Source organism: Mirounga leonina, unplaced genomic scaffold, assembly GCF_011800145.1.
Source record: "Mirounga leonina isolate KUSES-001 unplaced genomic scaffold, KU_Mleo_1.0 Mir_168, whole genome shotgun sequence".
NCBI lineage: Eukaryota > Metazoa > Chordata > Mammalia > Carnivora > Phocidae > Mirounga > Mirounga leonina.
The window spans coordinates 8,101,377-8,117,994 of NW_023270426.1; the positions used below are offsets into that span (position 1 = coordinate 8,101,377).

At 38.1% G+C, this 16,618-nt stretch overlaps 1 protein-coding gene across 1 annotated transcript in view; it reads left to right on the plus strand.

The window, feature by feature from the left end:
* Nucleotides 1-14,946: 14,946 nt before the first annotated feature.
* SRFBP1 (serum response factor binding protein 1) overlaps nt 14,947-16,618 on the plus strand; it is a 63,428-nt gene continuing 61,756 nt past the window's right edge. The window contains exon 1 of the mRNA XM_035013983.1: nt 14,947-15,092. Coding sequence (XP_034869874.1) covers nt 15,057-15,092 — 36 coding nt within the window. The 5' untranslated portion in view covers nt 14,947-15,056. The remainder of the gene's footprint in view (nt 15,093-16,618) is intronic.

The window sequence follows — 16,618 nt, forward strand, 5'->3', positions numbered from 1 at the left end:
TTTAAACATTTGTTTGATTGCTAGTATTTCTTATATTAATGACTGGACATATGCTAAGTAAGATATAATCCTCTTTTAGCTATAGCCAATATAACAAAACTGAGGCAACCGTAAGAATTTTAACATTTATAGTCTGGTTGTAGCCCTGCATTAGTGCTGCTGAATTTATACATTGAAAATAAAGAAGGTAGGTTTTAACAGGGCAGGCTGATGATGCTGACAAGTAATTGTTATCCATCTATCTAGGATTCCTGACAAGAGGTTGTTATTCATGATTGCTTAATTTAAGCACTATTAGAATTAGGTCTTTTTATCATCCAAGTAGCAAAAACTGGACAACTCCATTTAAAACTGAGTTCTATTCTGATAAAGATATACATAGCATTCAAATCAAGATATAATCTGGGTGCCTGGGTGGCTCAGATGGTTAAGCATCTGCCTTCAGCTCAGGTCAGGATCCCAGGGTCCTGGGATTGAGTCCCGCATCAGGCTCCCTGCTCGGAAGGGGGCCTGCTTTTTCCTCTCCCTCTGCTGCTCCCCCTGCTTGTGCTCTTTCACTCTCTCTGTCAAATAAATAAATAAAATCTTTTTAAAAAATCAACATATAATCCAACATACATACTCAACCACTTCCCCAAAATCTGAAACAAATTAGGTCACTGCAGAATAAATTAAGGACCAAGTACTTCGGCAATTTTAAGAATTTCTTCCTTCCACGTCTTTCCTCTCAAGTCTTGTGTAAATGGCTCAATGAAAATGACCTTTGGATTCTCCAACTCTTTTAAAGCAATTATCTTATAGACGCTTTGACTTTACCATTGATCTTGATCTCTTTTCATCCTACAGCCTACAGAGTCCCTAACATTCTTTCCTTTGCCTCCAGTTTTCAGCCCAATAATCACTTCTGGAACTTAGTAACAGAACTTGGTTTTCCTGTTTTTAACTTCTGCACTATCTTAAAATACAACTAGTTCTCCCTCTCTTGACTCTTTCTATACTAGTTTACTCTGGGAAAGCAGTATGTCTGATCACAATGTAGCCTAACTGCACCCTCCCCCAGCAACCTGATTGATTTATGAATCTCCACCTTAAGATAATCCATATCCCTTTGCCTACCTTATTTTTTCCTTATGATTCTCATTCCTGTTGCTTTTTCTCCTAGCAAAAAAGAAAACTATTAAGGAGCAGTAATATTTCAATTTGTCTGAAATACATCTAGGAAAAGAGAGGAAGAGAGTAGCTGAGTAGCTTATATGTACCTTCTTATGTAACATGAATTACCCTTACTAATTCTCTGACCAACTGGTCAACAGAGTAGGATTAAGAACCCAGTGAGGTAGATACTTTTTTCCAAAGTCGGTGCTTATTTTCTAAAAAAGTATTAAACAAAAAACCCCAGAAAACCCCTTAGTCATTTTTTTGATTATGCTAACAAACCAATTCATTTTTAACTAATAAAGGCAGGATGCCTGGGTGGCTCAGTCCGTTAAGTGTCTGCCTTTGGCTCAGGTCATGATCCCAGGGTCCTGGGATTGAGTCCTGTGTCTGGCTCCAGGTGCCCCAGATTTGTTCTTTTAAATAAAAGAAACAGAAATGAAAAGTAGGGAACACCTTAAATTACCCTTGACAGATACTTCTTTTAGATTAATTAGAACAAAATAAGGGTAAGTGGAAACCCACCACTTCATGCAAGAAATGTTAGGTGGACTTCCAAAGCATGTGGTTTGCAAGGGTACGTGCTGTAAGTTTTATCTTATGGAATTAAGACAGTCTATCTAGAGGATCCATCCACTACCCTAGTTTTACAGGTGATGATCCTGAGGTTCAGGGAAATGAAGTGACTTATGCAGGGCCACAGAGCTAATACATTTTAATACTAGGACAACTGACCCTTGAACAGCATGGGTTTGAACTGTGAGGGTCTACTTACACACAGATTTTTTTTCAATAAATAAAGTACTTCCTCTTCCCTATAATTTTCTGAACATTTTCTTTTCTCTAGTTTACTTTATTCTAAGAATACAGTACAAAATACAAATAACATACGAATATGTGTTAATTGACTGTTTATGTTACTAGTAAGCCTTCAGGTCAACAAGTTATTAGTAGGTAAGTTTCTGGGGAGTCAATTGTATATGCGGAGTTTGAATGTGTGGGGGTTGGTGCCCCTACCGCCACCCCATGTTATTCAAGGGTCAACTGTACTAGATATAGAAGCATTCTTATTTATTTATATGTATCTTAAACCTAGTAATATTGTCTTGGCAGCATCGTAAGTTATTCATTAAATTTTAGCTTGCTCAATCCTGGAAAGGTCTCAGAACATCAATTTAGAATTCTCATTTTCAGATCTATGTTAACACTGAGTCAAAAAGCCAGTTTAACTTAGGTTCATTCTGTATTTGCTCAATTCTGCATTTTTATGAGGATTCATTTAATCCACTGCTCAATCTGCCTTTATGCTCATAGCAATCCAACTTTCTGTTCATCTTCTACTATTAATAAAAGTCTTGGATATTAAGAAAGCCTGACTCTTTTTCTATGCAGAATATTGTGAATGTAGCCAGGTATTCAATCCCACCCTGCACTACTATGTAACCCTGGGGCATAAAAATCACAGACTAGTCTATGTTAATAGCCTGGCTATTCTGCTAGATGCTGGAGAATAAAATAAGGAGCCAAACTACCCCTGGTACCTGCTGACACTGAGGAGACAGATATTAAACCAGCACACTAATAGCCATATGATTTTAAAAGTTATTTAAGGAAAATAACAAGTCTGGTGAAAGCACACAATAAAGACTTTCAACAAATGTTTATGGAATAAATTCGAGGGCACAGATCATATATGATGACTGTGAGGACTGGTACAAAGAGATGGTAACGTTAAGCTGTACCACATTGTCAAGGATCTTAAATAGCAGGCTAAGTGCTTACACTTTGCATAACAAAATGTATAAATAAAGTGAGCCATTAAAGGTTGTAAAGTAGAGGAACTACATAATCCTATTTACATTTTAGAAAGAAGACTATGATAATAGTGAGATGGTGACATGCTTGGCTAAAACTAGAATCAGGAAGCTAGGTTTGCTGACGATTCCAAGAGTTCAGGTAAAAGGTAATGAGGGCCTCAATCTAATAGTGAGACAAAAGGCGCAGGAATGAATTTGAAAGACATTTCATGGATACTTATAACATATTGGTGACTAATAATCCACTAAAATGTCAGGGATAAGAGAGATAAGAGATTATAGTTAACCAAATGTTTCTTGTTTGGGTGGCTAAGGCTATGCCAGTAAATAAGGCAAAACAAAGAGAGGTATTGTAAAAAGATCAAAGGAAGAAAAAAGTAGCTCCTGATGTAGAAGACCTGGTCTGAAGCACACAGGTTGGCCTAAGTGTTACTACAAGACATCTGATGCTCACAGCTAAACTATGATCTGCTCTTGGACACTAATGATCTCACCAAATGTCAACATCAAACAAGGCAACCCTGAGACCATGACGAAGACAAAAAGATAACCACTGTGAAAACCACAGAACACTAAATAGTTCCCTCCCTCAGCTCCTACTTATTTACCAATTACAGTTTATCCTCACTCTAGTTGGCCTTCCTCTACATAGCTCAAATTTACTGAGCTACCCAATCATAGATTTTCCCTGCTTTCCGAAAGTACCCAAATCTATAGCTTTGTCCTTGCTTCCTCAGATCCTCTCCAAAATTACTAAAACTAAACCCAAGTGCAATAAGTTACTTCTAACATCCTCCTAGTGAGACATCCTGCATTTCACTATGTTGCACATTCTCCCTCATTGCAATCAGCAATATTCCCAACTTTTTAAACCATTAAGTGTACTTCATTGGCCTTTGACTTGAGATCATTGACACAGTGACGGGCCTAATACTGAACAACACAATCTTGAAGAATCTCTAGGTGTATAAGAGACAGTTGGAAATTCAGTTTTGGAGTTCAGATAAAAGGAAGCAGTCAATATACATATATGTATACTGGGAGTTACCAACTTTATGCCAATATTTCCCAAACTAGTATATACAGTTTCAGTAGATTTAATAAATGTAACATGATATGACTTGTGCTCCAATGCAGTTGGAGAAAACTGGTTTAAACATGATTGTGAGGGTCTTTTACTTTAGAATTATTATAGGATTTACTTTATATTATAAATGTTACTTTACATTATGAATCATACAAAATTTCTAAATGTATTTCATTATAGAACCATTTTTCTAGCCAGACCGATCACTGTGAAGTTTTGGGTTTTTTTTTTTTTGATTTTTTTTTTTGATTTATTTATTTGAGAGAGAGAATGAGATAGAGAGAGCATGAGAGGGGGGAGGGTCAGAGGGAGAAGCAGACCCCCTGCCGAGCAGGGAGCCCGATGCGGGACTCGATCCCGGGACTCCAGGATCATGACCTGAGCCGAAGGCAGTCGCTTAACCAACTGAGCCACCCAGGCGCCCATCACTGTGAAGTTTGACACGGAATATAATTTGGGAAATGTTTCAAAAGAAACTTGAAAAAGCAAAAATGAACTATTGGGACTTCATCAAGATAAAAAGCTTCTGCACGGCAAAGGAAACAGTCAACAAAACTAAAAGGCAACCTATGGAATAGGAGAAGATATTTGCAAATGACATATCAGATAAAGGACTATTATCCAAGATCTATAAAGAACTTATCAAACTCAACACTCAAAAAACAAAGAATCCAGTCAAGAATTGGGCAGAAGACATAAATAGATGTTTCTGCAAAGACATACAAATGGCCAACTGACACATGAAAAGATGCTCAACATCACTTGTCATCAGGGAAATACAAATCAAAACCACAATGAGATACCACCTTATACCAGTCAAAATGGCTAAAATTAACAAGACAGGAAACAAGAGATGTTGGCAAGGATGCAGAGAAAGGGGAACCCTCTTACACTGTTGGTGGAGATGCAAGCTGGTACAGCCACTCTGGAGAAGAGTATGGAAGTTCCTCAAGAAGTTAAAAATAGAGCTACCCTACAATCCAGCAATTGCACTACTAGGTATTTATCCCAAAGATACAGACGTAGTGAAACGGAGGGGCACTTGCACCCCAATGTTCATAGCAGCAATGTCCACAATAACCAAACAGTGGAAAGAGCCGAGATGTCCTTCGACAGATGAATGGATAAAAAAGATGTGGTTTATATATACAATGGAATATTACTCAGCCATCAGAAAGGATGAATACTTACCATTTACATCCATGTGGATGGAACTGGAGGGTATTATGCTAAGTGAAATAAGTCAGTCAGAGAAAGACAATTATCGTATGGTTTCACTCATATGTGGAACATAGAAAACAGTGCAGAAGACCACAAGGGAAGGGACGGAAAACTGAATGGGAAGAAATTAGAGAGGGAGACAAATCATGAGAGACTCTTAACTCATGGAAAAAAAACTGAGGTTTGCTGAAGGGGAGGTGAGTGGGGGATGGGGTAACTGGGTGATGGACATTAAGGAGGGAAAGAGATGTGATGAGCACTGGGTGTTATACACAATTAATGAATTGTTGAACACTGCATCTGAAACCAATGATGTACTATGTGTTGGCTAATTGAATTTAAAAAAAGAAAAAAGAAAGTTGAAACATTAAGGGTAGATGAGCTCTCTCAATAAGTAAAAATACACCAAAAGGAGAAAAAAAATCCAAGAATATAATCTGTTTTAAAACATAGCCACTGTTAACAGTTAATTAATATAAAGTTATCATTAAACAAGTTTTATTAGAAACAAAAGTAACAGATACTCAAAAATAAAAAAATACATACCCTCCCTAATTTTTTTTTACCACACCACACTATCATCTATGCTTCTGAGATTATGACTTACTGATCTTTATGGTAGATTCCATAAAACAGTGTGCTATTGCACATCTTTTATGATCCCCCCACTCAGTGATATCTCCTTAGTAGTTTGAAATAGGTAACAGTGGGAGTAACTCTGTGAATAACAGCAAATACCACAAATCAGGGCTTGATTGTTTTATTGACTGACTCTAACTTTATGACAATGAAGGAGAAAAAATGCAGATTAAAAGTTTGCCGTGTCTACAACCATTCATTGTGGATAACACAATGTTCTTCCAGTATTCAAAAACCATATCCAATTCAGCAAAGAAGTGCTCTTGTCATTTCTGAACAAGTGAAGTTTCAGCATATGTCTTCATGGTTTTCACTTTCATCTACTCATTAATGTAAATTAAAATACCAATCAATATTCATGTCAGAATTACACTCATTCATCATCTGAAACCATAATACTTTTTAATTATATTAATGTATTACAAAGGGGAAAACTTATTACTAGAATATTGGTCTGTCAGGGTATTCAATGATAACATTACTATTTGTATTTTCAAGCCTGAACTGCATATTTGTCAAAAACTTCATAAAAAGTGATCTTCATATATTCATGTTTACTAGATAATATAGTCAGATTTGTCAATTTCTCTTCACTTACAGCTCAAGAATGCTTCTAATTAACTTTAATCATGTTTCTTTCATATGAAGCAACATATATGTGACTACTGAAAAAAATCTTAAACCTTAGAAAATATATGGCCGTGATTCCCATTCACAATAATTTCGAGAAATTGTAATACTATCCATGTCTTTGTTTCTCCAGGATGTATGCCAGTGTCTCAGTCAAAAGTATTTCCAGTAGAGTATTTTCACATTAAAATTCATCATAAATTTCTCTAATAGTGGTTATGACTACACATTTTTTTTCTTCTGCAAAAAACAGAGAAAATGGGGGCACCTGGGTGGCATAGTCAGTTAAGCATCTGACTCTTGGTTTCAGCTCAGGTTGTGATCTCAGTGTCCTGGATCAAGCCCCACTTCAGGCTCCGTGCTCAGTTTAGAGTCTGCTTGGGATTCTCTCTCCTTCTCCCTCTGCCCCTACCCCCGCTTTCTTTCTCTCTCTCTCTCTCAAATAAATAAATATTTTTAAAAATCAGAGAAAAATGGCTGAATGATAACCAAATGGGCATTATTTAATCCACTGCTTTAGAACAAGCATCCATTCTTAGTGAAAACGATTGAGGCATTCGCCTATATCTATTTTGGTTCTTTGGGGGTTTTTTTGTTGTTGTTTTTAGTGGCAACATAATACTGGCATCTTCTGTGTTGTTTCTTTTGGCATTCTTCTTTGAAACTTGATTTTTTTTTCTATGTGAATGTCCATTTTCTTATTTTTTTCATTGTTGATGTTGCATAGTTAATATCTTTCCACATTTCCTATGTGTCTCCCTCCAAGAAATTATTTTAAAACTTAGCATTTCATTCTACAATGTTCAAGGATGATTCTAGCTATCTGCAAATTTGTTATCTGATAAACCTCATCTAAAACTTCACACTAGAAAATAAAAGCTAACTACAAAAATCACATAGAGCTATCATGATTCATTTTGAATAGCTGTTAAATGCAGGAATATGTACTCTCACAGAGCTGCAAATCAACTGTGTTGAAAAGTGAGCTCAGTTGATTCCAAACAATCACAAACTTACTATTGAAGAGGTGCCTCTGAGTCTATATGTATCACAGGCCAATTATATAACTAGCAGTTCTCCAACTTACCTTCATATAAAATGTTTATTAAAGTTAATGCTAATTTTGGAGCTTACATCTATATTTTTAAAACTGAGTAGTAAAACTGAAGTAATTATTTGGAACTTAAGATGATAAAATATTTGTTTGGTGAAGGGAATTTTATCACTTTTTTTTTTCTTTAGAATTTTAGAATTAGAATTTCTAATACATGGTGATAATGGAAGCAGGTTGACTTTTGTCAGGATTGTAACTAATTTTAAATTCTCTACAGAAAAATCCCTGCTCCCTCCCTCTTTTCTTGCATCCAGAGGTGACCGCTCCCATAACATGGCCCTTGCTTGGTACTTCCTGTACTCTAAGGCGGTGGTTACAGACATGAACATAGAGCAGTTCTCAACCCCAGCACCATCAGCATTTGGGCTGGATAATTTTCTGTTGAATCTATAGTGTCCATACAGCTAAGGTCAGGTATGAAAAAGTCTGGTATGAAGTAACACTACAGAGTAAATATATCTGGCAAGGCTTCTAGCTCAGACAATGGGGGCACCTGGAAGGGGGTCACTGGCTCAGCCAACACATTCAGGTGAGGCAATCCTGGCAAAAGAAAGGGGTGATATCTTATACCCTGAACATTCTAAAGTGTAGTTGAGTACCTGGGAGGTCACTGGTGACCTTGACAAACACAGTTTCAGCGGAGTGGTAACAGGGATTCAAAGAGCAGTGCCTTGAGGAATAGCTAAAAAGTGAAGTGGAGATAGCATTTTCAAGATCTCGACTATGAGTTGGGGAAAATAACAGAGCTTCTTTCTCTAACCCTAATCCTTACCAATAAAACAGCTCTGAATTCCTTCAAAGAGAAGCTAAATGAGCAGTTCAATGTAACTCTTCAGGCTATACACCTTATCTCTCTTGGCCTCAATGGACAAGTGACCCAAAACATTTGCTACAAATCCCTTGCTCCCTGATGGTCATGATCATATTTTTTTTTTATTTTTTATTGTTATGTTGGTCATGATGATATTAAATATATTTTCTCTGAATGGGCTTTTACATCATTCACTTTATTCTGTCCCAAATTTCCATCTTATTATTTAAATATAACTGCAGCAAAATTTCCTTTAAATGCATAAATCCTCAGATATTTTGAGACCCATTTCTTCTAGTCTTGGGGTTTTTTTTTTTATTCATAATGTTTGATTTTTGCTTTAAAATATTTCGCTTCACTTTTTAATAATTCCAGTAACTTAAGAGAACTATCATTTTTGGGGTGTGTCAGTGGGAAATATATTTAAGAAATTTAGAAGTTTTGGGGCGCCTGGGTGGCTCAGTCATTAAGCGCCTGCCTTCAGCTCAGGTCATGGTCCCAGGGTCCTGGGATCGAGCCCCGCATCGGGCTCCCCGCTCAGCGGAAAGCCTGCTTCTCCCTCTCCCACTCCCCCTGCTTGTGTTCCCTCTCTCGCTGTGTCTCTCTCTGTCAAATAAATAAATAAAATCTTTAAAAAAAAAAAAGAAATTTAAAAGCTTTTAACTTCTATGTCTAACAATGTTTTTAAAAACTTCAAGAATGTGTGAAAAATCCTTTATATTACTTTATGAAATACAATGTCTGTTATTACCTTGCTTTTATAGGACAAATTTCCTTTGCTGAGAATTTTCTCCCGATTCTCTACTGCTTATGTAAGTATCAGCCTTCTTCCAAAATAGAACTCAAAACCTATCTCCTCTAGGAAGTCTTATCAAATTGTTCTCTCTCTCCCCTATGATATTCTTTCTATGACACTTAAGACAACTGGCCTTGGTGTTAGAATTATTAAAGTCATTACTCTGTAAGTCTATGGTGAACATGGATAGGACAATGTCTTAATCATTTCTCCTACTGAAATTAGTACAATACTTTGCAAAGTAGATGCTCAAAAATGTTGATTAAAATGAATCAAAGCCATATATTGAAAATGAACATACTGGGCCTTAATAACATTTTCTGGACTTAAATTATTATAGGCTTTGTTGCATAATCTTGAGCTTATCTTGGGTTAAATGGCAAATAATTAAAAGAAACAAATCATATATATGAAGGGATTTATAGTTTATAAAGTGCATTCATTCATTAATTACTGAACAATCAATAAATAATTAGGTGAATGGGAAAGAACAGCATGGTAATCATAAATTATTAATGCAATTTATACTTTCATATCATAAAGTTGTTATAAAACTGCCACCATTGATTTTATGTCAGGAGACTTGGATTGCCCTCTTACTACTTCTACGACCTCAGGCCTTTTTGTTATTCCTAAGACATGACTCCCTCTTACGTACTATGCCTATCTCACAAAGTTACTGTCAAGATCAAATGAGGAAATGGAAAATAATAGCAGTTTAAATCATTGAGGGGTAAATATTCATTAAGAACCTACACTGTGTTTTTGTTTAATCATCACAACAATCCTGAGGTTGATTATCATTCCCATTTTTATAAAGAAAACTTGTCACAGAGAGCTTACATAATTTGCCCAAGGGTGCATAGTTATTAAGAGGTGGAATTAAAATTTATCAGATAGTCTGACTCCAGAGCCAAACCTCTTAGCCAAAATACTACATTGCTAACTGTCAGCTCCATTTCTTTAGATTTTGTAAAACTTGGCTATATAACATGACTAGCTTTTTCAAATTTTTAATGTCTAAAACTCCTAGAATAGAAAATTTTCTTTAGATTTCCTAGAGATATAATAACAAATCTATTCAAAACACTCCACAAAAATTCAAATGAAATTTAGGCAAAAAAATAATCAGAGGATTAATTTAGTAAACATATTAGCCTAGTGACTTGCCAATTACCTGTCTTTTATACAGTAACTAGTTACATTCTTCAGTATGTTACATACCTATATACATACATACACATACATATATATAATTGAATCTTAAATAAATCCATTTAGTAGTCCACCTAGATGATTGATTACTATTTAGTAATTCACTGCAAATCAAAAATTAAAACCTGAGGGGTTAATCTTAGGCATTAAAGAAATACAAAATCTGATAGATCCAACTATTTTCTAATTTGAAAAATGCTATGATAAGCCATTTACTTAGATTGCTTTCTTTACCATTCCAAATTTCAATTGTAATGTGAAATTTGGAGAACACTGCCATCCAGGGATAGAGAACTGAAAGTGCAGAGCCAGAAAACCAAAAACTGAAGGCAGTGGTTTTCCGTATTGAAACACTCACTTGTGCTGCAATCTCTTGTGAGGGAATTACCAATAACTGTTCAAGTACTAAAGATTTCAAATGGCACCACATGCTTAAAAAATGACAGGATTCCCCAAAACTTCTCTTTCACCCACTCATTCAAATAAGAGAAAGGTATAGCACTACAATCACCTTGTTAGTACCAGCCCATGATTTTCCTTTTAAAAACAATTCACTGAGGGGCTCCTGGGTGACTCAGTCCTTAAGGGTCTGCCTTCAGCTCAGGTCATGATCTCAGGGTGCTGGGATCAAGCCCCATGTTGGGCTCCCTGCTCAGCGGGAAGCCTGCTTCTCCCTTTCCCACTCCCCCTGCTTGTGTTCCCTCTCTTGCTGTGTCTCTCTCTGTCAAATAAATAAATAAATTTTTTTAAAAAAATAAATAAGTAAAAACACTTCACTGAGGTTATAATATACAAAAAGCTATACACAATTAATTTACTCAACCAAATAACTTTGGAGGAAAGTATATACCAGGAAACCATAACCACAATCTATGCCATTAGTATATCCATCACTTCTCAATTTTTTTTCTGCCCTCTTTATTGCTTACAGGTTTGTTTGTTTTTTTTTTTTTTGAGGATAAAAACACTCAACATAAGATCTATCCTCTCAGCAAATTTTAAGTATACAATACTGTTAACTATAAGCACTATGCTGTGCAGTAGATCTCTAGGACTTACTCATCCACGTAACTGAAACTCTGTACCCTTTGACTAATACCTCCCCATTTTTCCCTCAATCCAGCCCCTGGCAACCACCATTCTACTCCTTCCTTCTCTGAATTTGACTGCCTTAGATTCATGTAAGTGTTTAATGTAGTATTTTGTCCTTCTGTGTCTGGTTATTTCACTTAGCACAGTGTCCTAATATCAATTGATATCTAATACCTAACAATAGAAATGGCAGTCATCAGGCATGTTAGATAAAGAAAAGATTATTTTTTTAAGATTTTGTTTATTTATTTATTTGAGAGAGCGAAAGAGAAAGCATGAGAGTGGTGAGGGTCAGAGGGAAAAGCAGACTCCCTGCTGAGCAGAGAGCCCGATGTGGGACTGGATCCCGGGACTCCGGAATCATGACCTGAGCTGAGGGCAGACACTTAACCGACTGAGCCACCCAGGCACCCGAAAAGATTATTTTTGAGGTAATTTTCTTTTCTCAAAGAAAGTGTCCTGAATTGTGTGTCCTCCCCCCAATCCATATATTGAAGCAAAAATCCCCAATGTGATGGTATTTGGAGATCAAGTCTCAGGGAGGTAATTAAGATGAAATGAAGTCATAAAGGTAGAGCCCGAATCCAACAGAATCAGTATTTTTAAATGAAAATCAATAGACACCAGAGAAAGAAAGACCAGAGAAGTCTCTCTCCAGATGTGTACATTGTAAAGGCCATCTGAGGACACAACAAAAAGGCTGTGTCTGCAAGCCAGGACGAGAACCTTCACCAGAAGCAAACCTGATGGCACCCTGATCTTGGACTTCTACCCTTCAGAACTGTAAGAAAATAATTTCTGTTGTTTGAGCCACCCAGTATGTGGTATTTTGTTATGGCAACCAGAGTAGCCAAATATAGTGGGATTTGACAAACTCTTGAGAAACCCGAAACTGGAAAACTGGATCCCCATCCAACATGCTGTTGGAGCCTTACTTTGACTAACAGAACACTGTAATAAGGAGGAAAGAGGTCTCACACTAGTTGCTTTTAATGATAATAAACTTGTCGTTTCATATATCTGACAGCATTTAACTGATCCAGGTCAACCCTTAAGGGAAAAAAAGGTAAAGGTGGTTTGATGTGTTGCTTTTGAGAGAAACCTGTAGTTTCCGATTTACACTAAAACATTGTTATTACTAGAGGAAATGTGAATAGCATAATAAGAGCAGGTTAGTAGAATCATCTTTGCAAAGATTCAAGGAAGTTTTTCAGATTGTAGCATTAAAATGGGGAGATGGATTGACTTGGAAGTGATGTATCAGGGACAATGGAAAATTACTACTCACTTTTAAAATGAGCATCTAGGTTTTCCACGCGCTTACATTATAAAAGAACAGTCTTTACAGAAAAAAATTATAATTAAACTATTATAAATAATATAAAAATGATCTGCTGATGAGAAAAATTAACTTCTGTTGGGAGCTATGGAATGGATCCTTTAAAAGAATAGATGGAACTTAACCTCGTCTTGAAAAGTAGCCATTGAGAAAGCAGAGCTGCGGGGGGGAAGGCCAAGGAGAGAGCCTGGGCTAAGAAAAGGTAGAAAACAAAGACTGACGTGAGAAGATGATGCTGGCTGGACAAATGAGGTGTTGGACAAGAGGGGTGGTCCAGAGAAAACACTACAGAGCCTTTAAGAGCCACAGACAAACTTCATACTAAGAACACATTTTCGGAAGTATCATGGAATCATAACAACACTTTTTTCCCCAATGAGAAGACATGTTTTCATAAAGCTCTACACTTATCTTTAAGGTGCCCTTTGCTGTGTATTTATGTATGGAGTGTCTACTACCTACCTTAGTTGAAGAAGCCATTACAATATAGGAGCTCAGCTTTAAGAAGGAGAAGTAAATGAATGAGAAGACAATTACAATTCAGTGTATGGCTTGTTAGTGGCAAAACCACTTTTGTGCAACGTTATTCAAATAGGAAGTCAACTACGAATGCATTTGTGCCCAAATCACACATTAAACTAAAAGAATACCAACCCAAATGCAAGTCCGAGTTAACGTAATTTGAGTACAGAATCATGACTTAGGAGCGTGGGCTCTGGGCACGGCCTACAGAGGCTCATAAGTCGGCCTTAAAGTTTAAATGTCCTTTCAATCAGTGCTGAAATTCTTCATTTTACCTGTGAATCTGAGCTTTGTACGCGAAGTCCAGGGAGACAACGAAACATATTTCAAGGGTTCACTCTCAGGTCGTCTTTGGTTCTGCCTCCCACATGCTCCACTTGGGTTAAGTGCCTTCCCACTTTCTTGTCTCTGCCCAGCAACTGCTGCCATCTTGTTCCAAAACATACATCCACCCTAACTAAGTCCTGGGGTGCAAGTCCCAAGCACCCAAGTCCCAAGTGAGGGTCTGCACTAGATCCACCCATATCCCTGTGCTTGAGAGAATGACACATTAAATACCAAATAAAAACACATGACAGGGCAAAAGACGCTATGCAAGAAAAGGAAAAAAAAAAAACTTTTTCCTACTTTTTGAATGAGGGATCTTGCATTTTCACTTTGCACTGGGCTCTGCAGATTTGTGTAACCAGCCCCTTAGTCCTGTGGCAGTGGGTGGCCCCAGCTGGGCAACTATGGATGCGACGCACCTGGCTCCTCAGAAGTCAGTTTCCACATCTGTAAAGTAAGAATAGCTCCTGTGTCCTTACATTCCTGTGAATATTGTGGAGACAATTCCTGCAGAGCTTTTGCCCCAGACTTTGATCCATTTTAATGATCAATACTACCAGGTGTTAACTATTAATTAAAAGATCATCTAATTCAGATTTACTCCCTAATGCCTCCGCTGCCTACAGGCTAATACTTCAGCCATAGGCAGTTGCAAATGTGCTTTAAACATTTGGCTTTAAACGTTCAACTTTTTCCTTTTGATTTTCCTTTAAATTTAAACGGTCACTGCCTAAATTTAAACCTTATTACAGTGTACAGAAAAAAATATGTTCGTGCTTCAGCTATAACGTGAGCCTAGGGAGAAAAAGCTGTATCTAATAAGGACTGTTTGTTATAAGCACAAGAATCTTCACAAACGCCAGATAAAAATTCAAAGCAAAAACTGGTCACTCAACTGTTCCTTTCGTAAAAGGGCTGTCACCCCCACTGGGACACAAAAACATGGTCCTTACAAAGCCGGGCCACGTCTACAAACGAATACAATAAAACCAGCATCTTGAAAAACTTCTAAACTTGGCAACAGCTTCCGGAGCGCCCCCTGGGCGACCTGCCCGTGCCTGGTTTCCATAGAAACGCGCAGTTCCGGCGCGTAGCACTCCACTCCGGAAGTTGTTCGCACTCACTTCCGTTCTTCTCCTCAGTCAATCTCCCTGTTGCTCAAACGTCGGCTCGAACGGACGGCGGATGAGTTTTGGGCCGCAAAGGCTGCCGTAGAGGGGCGTGGCGACGGAGCGGCGATTTGGTTCACATAGTTCACGTGCCGGCCGCCGCGGATTTTCTCAGACTTACCATGGCTCAGCCGGGGACACTAAACCTTAATAACGAGGTAGGCGCAGAGGCCGGGGGAACCTGTGGGGCTGCCCTTCGGGACCCCCAGAATGCCTTCTCTGGGTCTTTCTGACGGGCCCGTGGTCTCCTGGGGGCGAGGGCAGGGCGTGTGGCTGGGGCAGCTTCTGGATGGGCCCAGGCTGGTTTCCCGGAACTGGGAGCCTGGCCACAGTAACCGCCTCACGGTTCCTAGGTGGCTGAAGCGAAAGACCTGTTTCTGGCCCTCGGGCCCCATGAATTTTTATCCGTGGGATGTTGGGAAGATCATGTAATCTTAATATTCAGTGTCCTCGTCTGTAGAACGACGCTCATGATAGTACCTCCTTCGCAAGGTGGTTGTGGGATTTAAAGTTAACTGGAGTACGGGAAGTGTTCGCACAGTGCCGGACAGCTAATAAACTCTCTACGGATTACCTGCCTTTTATTGGATGCTGGAAGTGAAGGGGGAGGGGTGGAGAGCTATAGCTTTTACTAAGATTGCTGATCTTCAGTGCGATCGTATCGTTTATAAGGCTGTACGCCCAGTATCACGTTTCTTACTGCAGCTGCTGTCCCATTTTTCTCCTTCCGTTTACGCAAAATTTTTAAAGACAGCTGTTTATACTTGCCGTCCCTAATTTCTCTTCTTTCTTAAATTCGGTCTGAAATCAGGTGTTTGCACTTATCACTGCTAACATAAAATGTCAGTGTCACTAGGCTACCATTTCTGCCGCCATCCCCTTTCTAGTTTCTGGTTCTATTTAAGGAAGTTATAAGACATCTGAAGATTTAAAGTAAGCTGTTAAGGCAAGAATCAAATGACCTCACAGCTACTGAAAAGGAAGTTCTTTATCTTCTTTATTCAGTGGCTGTTTAAGTGTTTGCCGTGAGCAAGATAGACTGTTCACGTTGTACAGTTGTGTGTAGACATACTTTCTGCTTTCAAGCAACCTATACTCAGATAGGAAAGGGTAGGCAGCACCCACCGATGGTACAGAATCATGCCCAGAAAAACAAGTAGTGCAGAAAGGTTGCCAAAGAAGGCAAAATGAATTCTCTTTAAGGATCTTACCCTGGAACTGCATTTTTGATTCAGTGAAGGGGCAGAAGGCATTCCAGGCAGAGAGACCGGTATAAGGCAGTAAGAGATGGTAGTAGGGACCTGCTTGGGTGGTAAAGGGCTAGATAACTCTCCAGAGATGAGAACTTCTGGGATTAAGTAGGGAATGAAACTAAGTTATAATTACTGCCTTACTGCCAGGTTATTAAGTCCGAATTTCACTTGACAGTGGAGTACAGAATATAGTGAAGGGGGAAATTCTGAAGGTGGCTAACATATATTCGTAAACATACGTTAAGCTTGTGCTACTTCCAGAAAACATTTGGTGGGCTTTTTCTCATTAGTTTGCCTAGGACATATAAAATAGTTTAATTGGATATCCTTGGGAATTCTTTGAAATACTAGTGAGCTTCCTATTCAGTTTTGGAATTGCCCTTAGAGTCATTTAGCACTCTTCACTTACGGTGTTTTCTTTTTTCACTTAA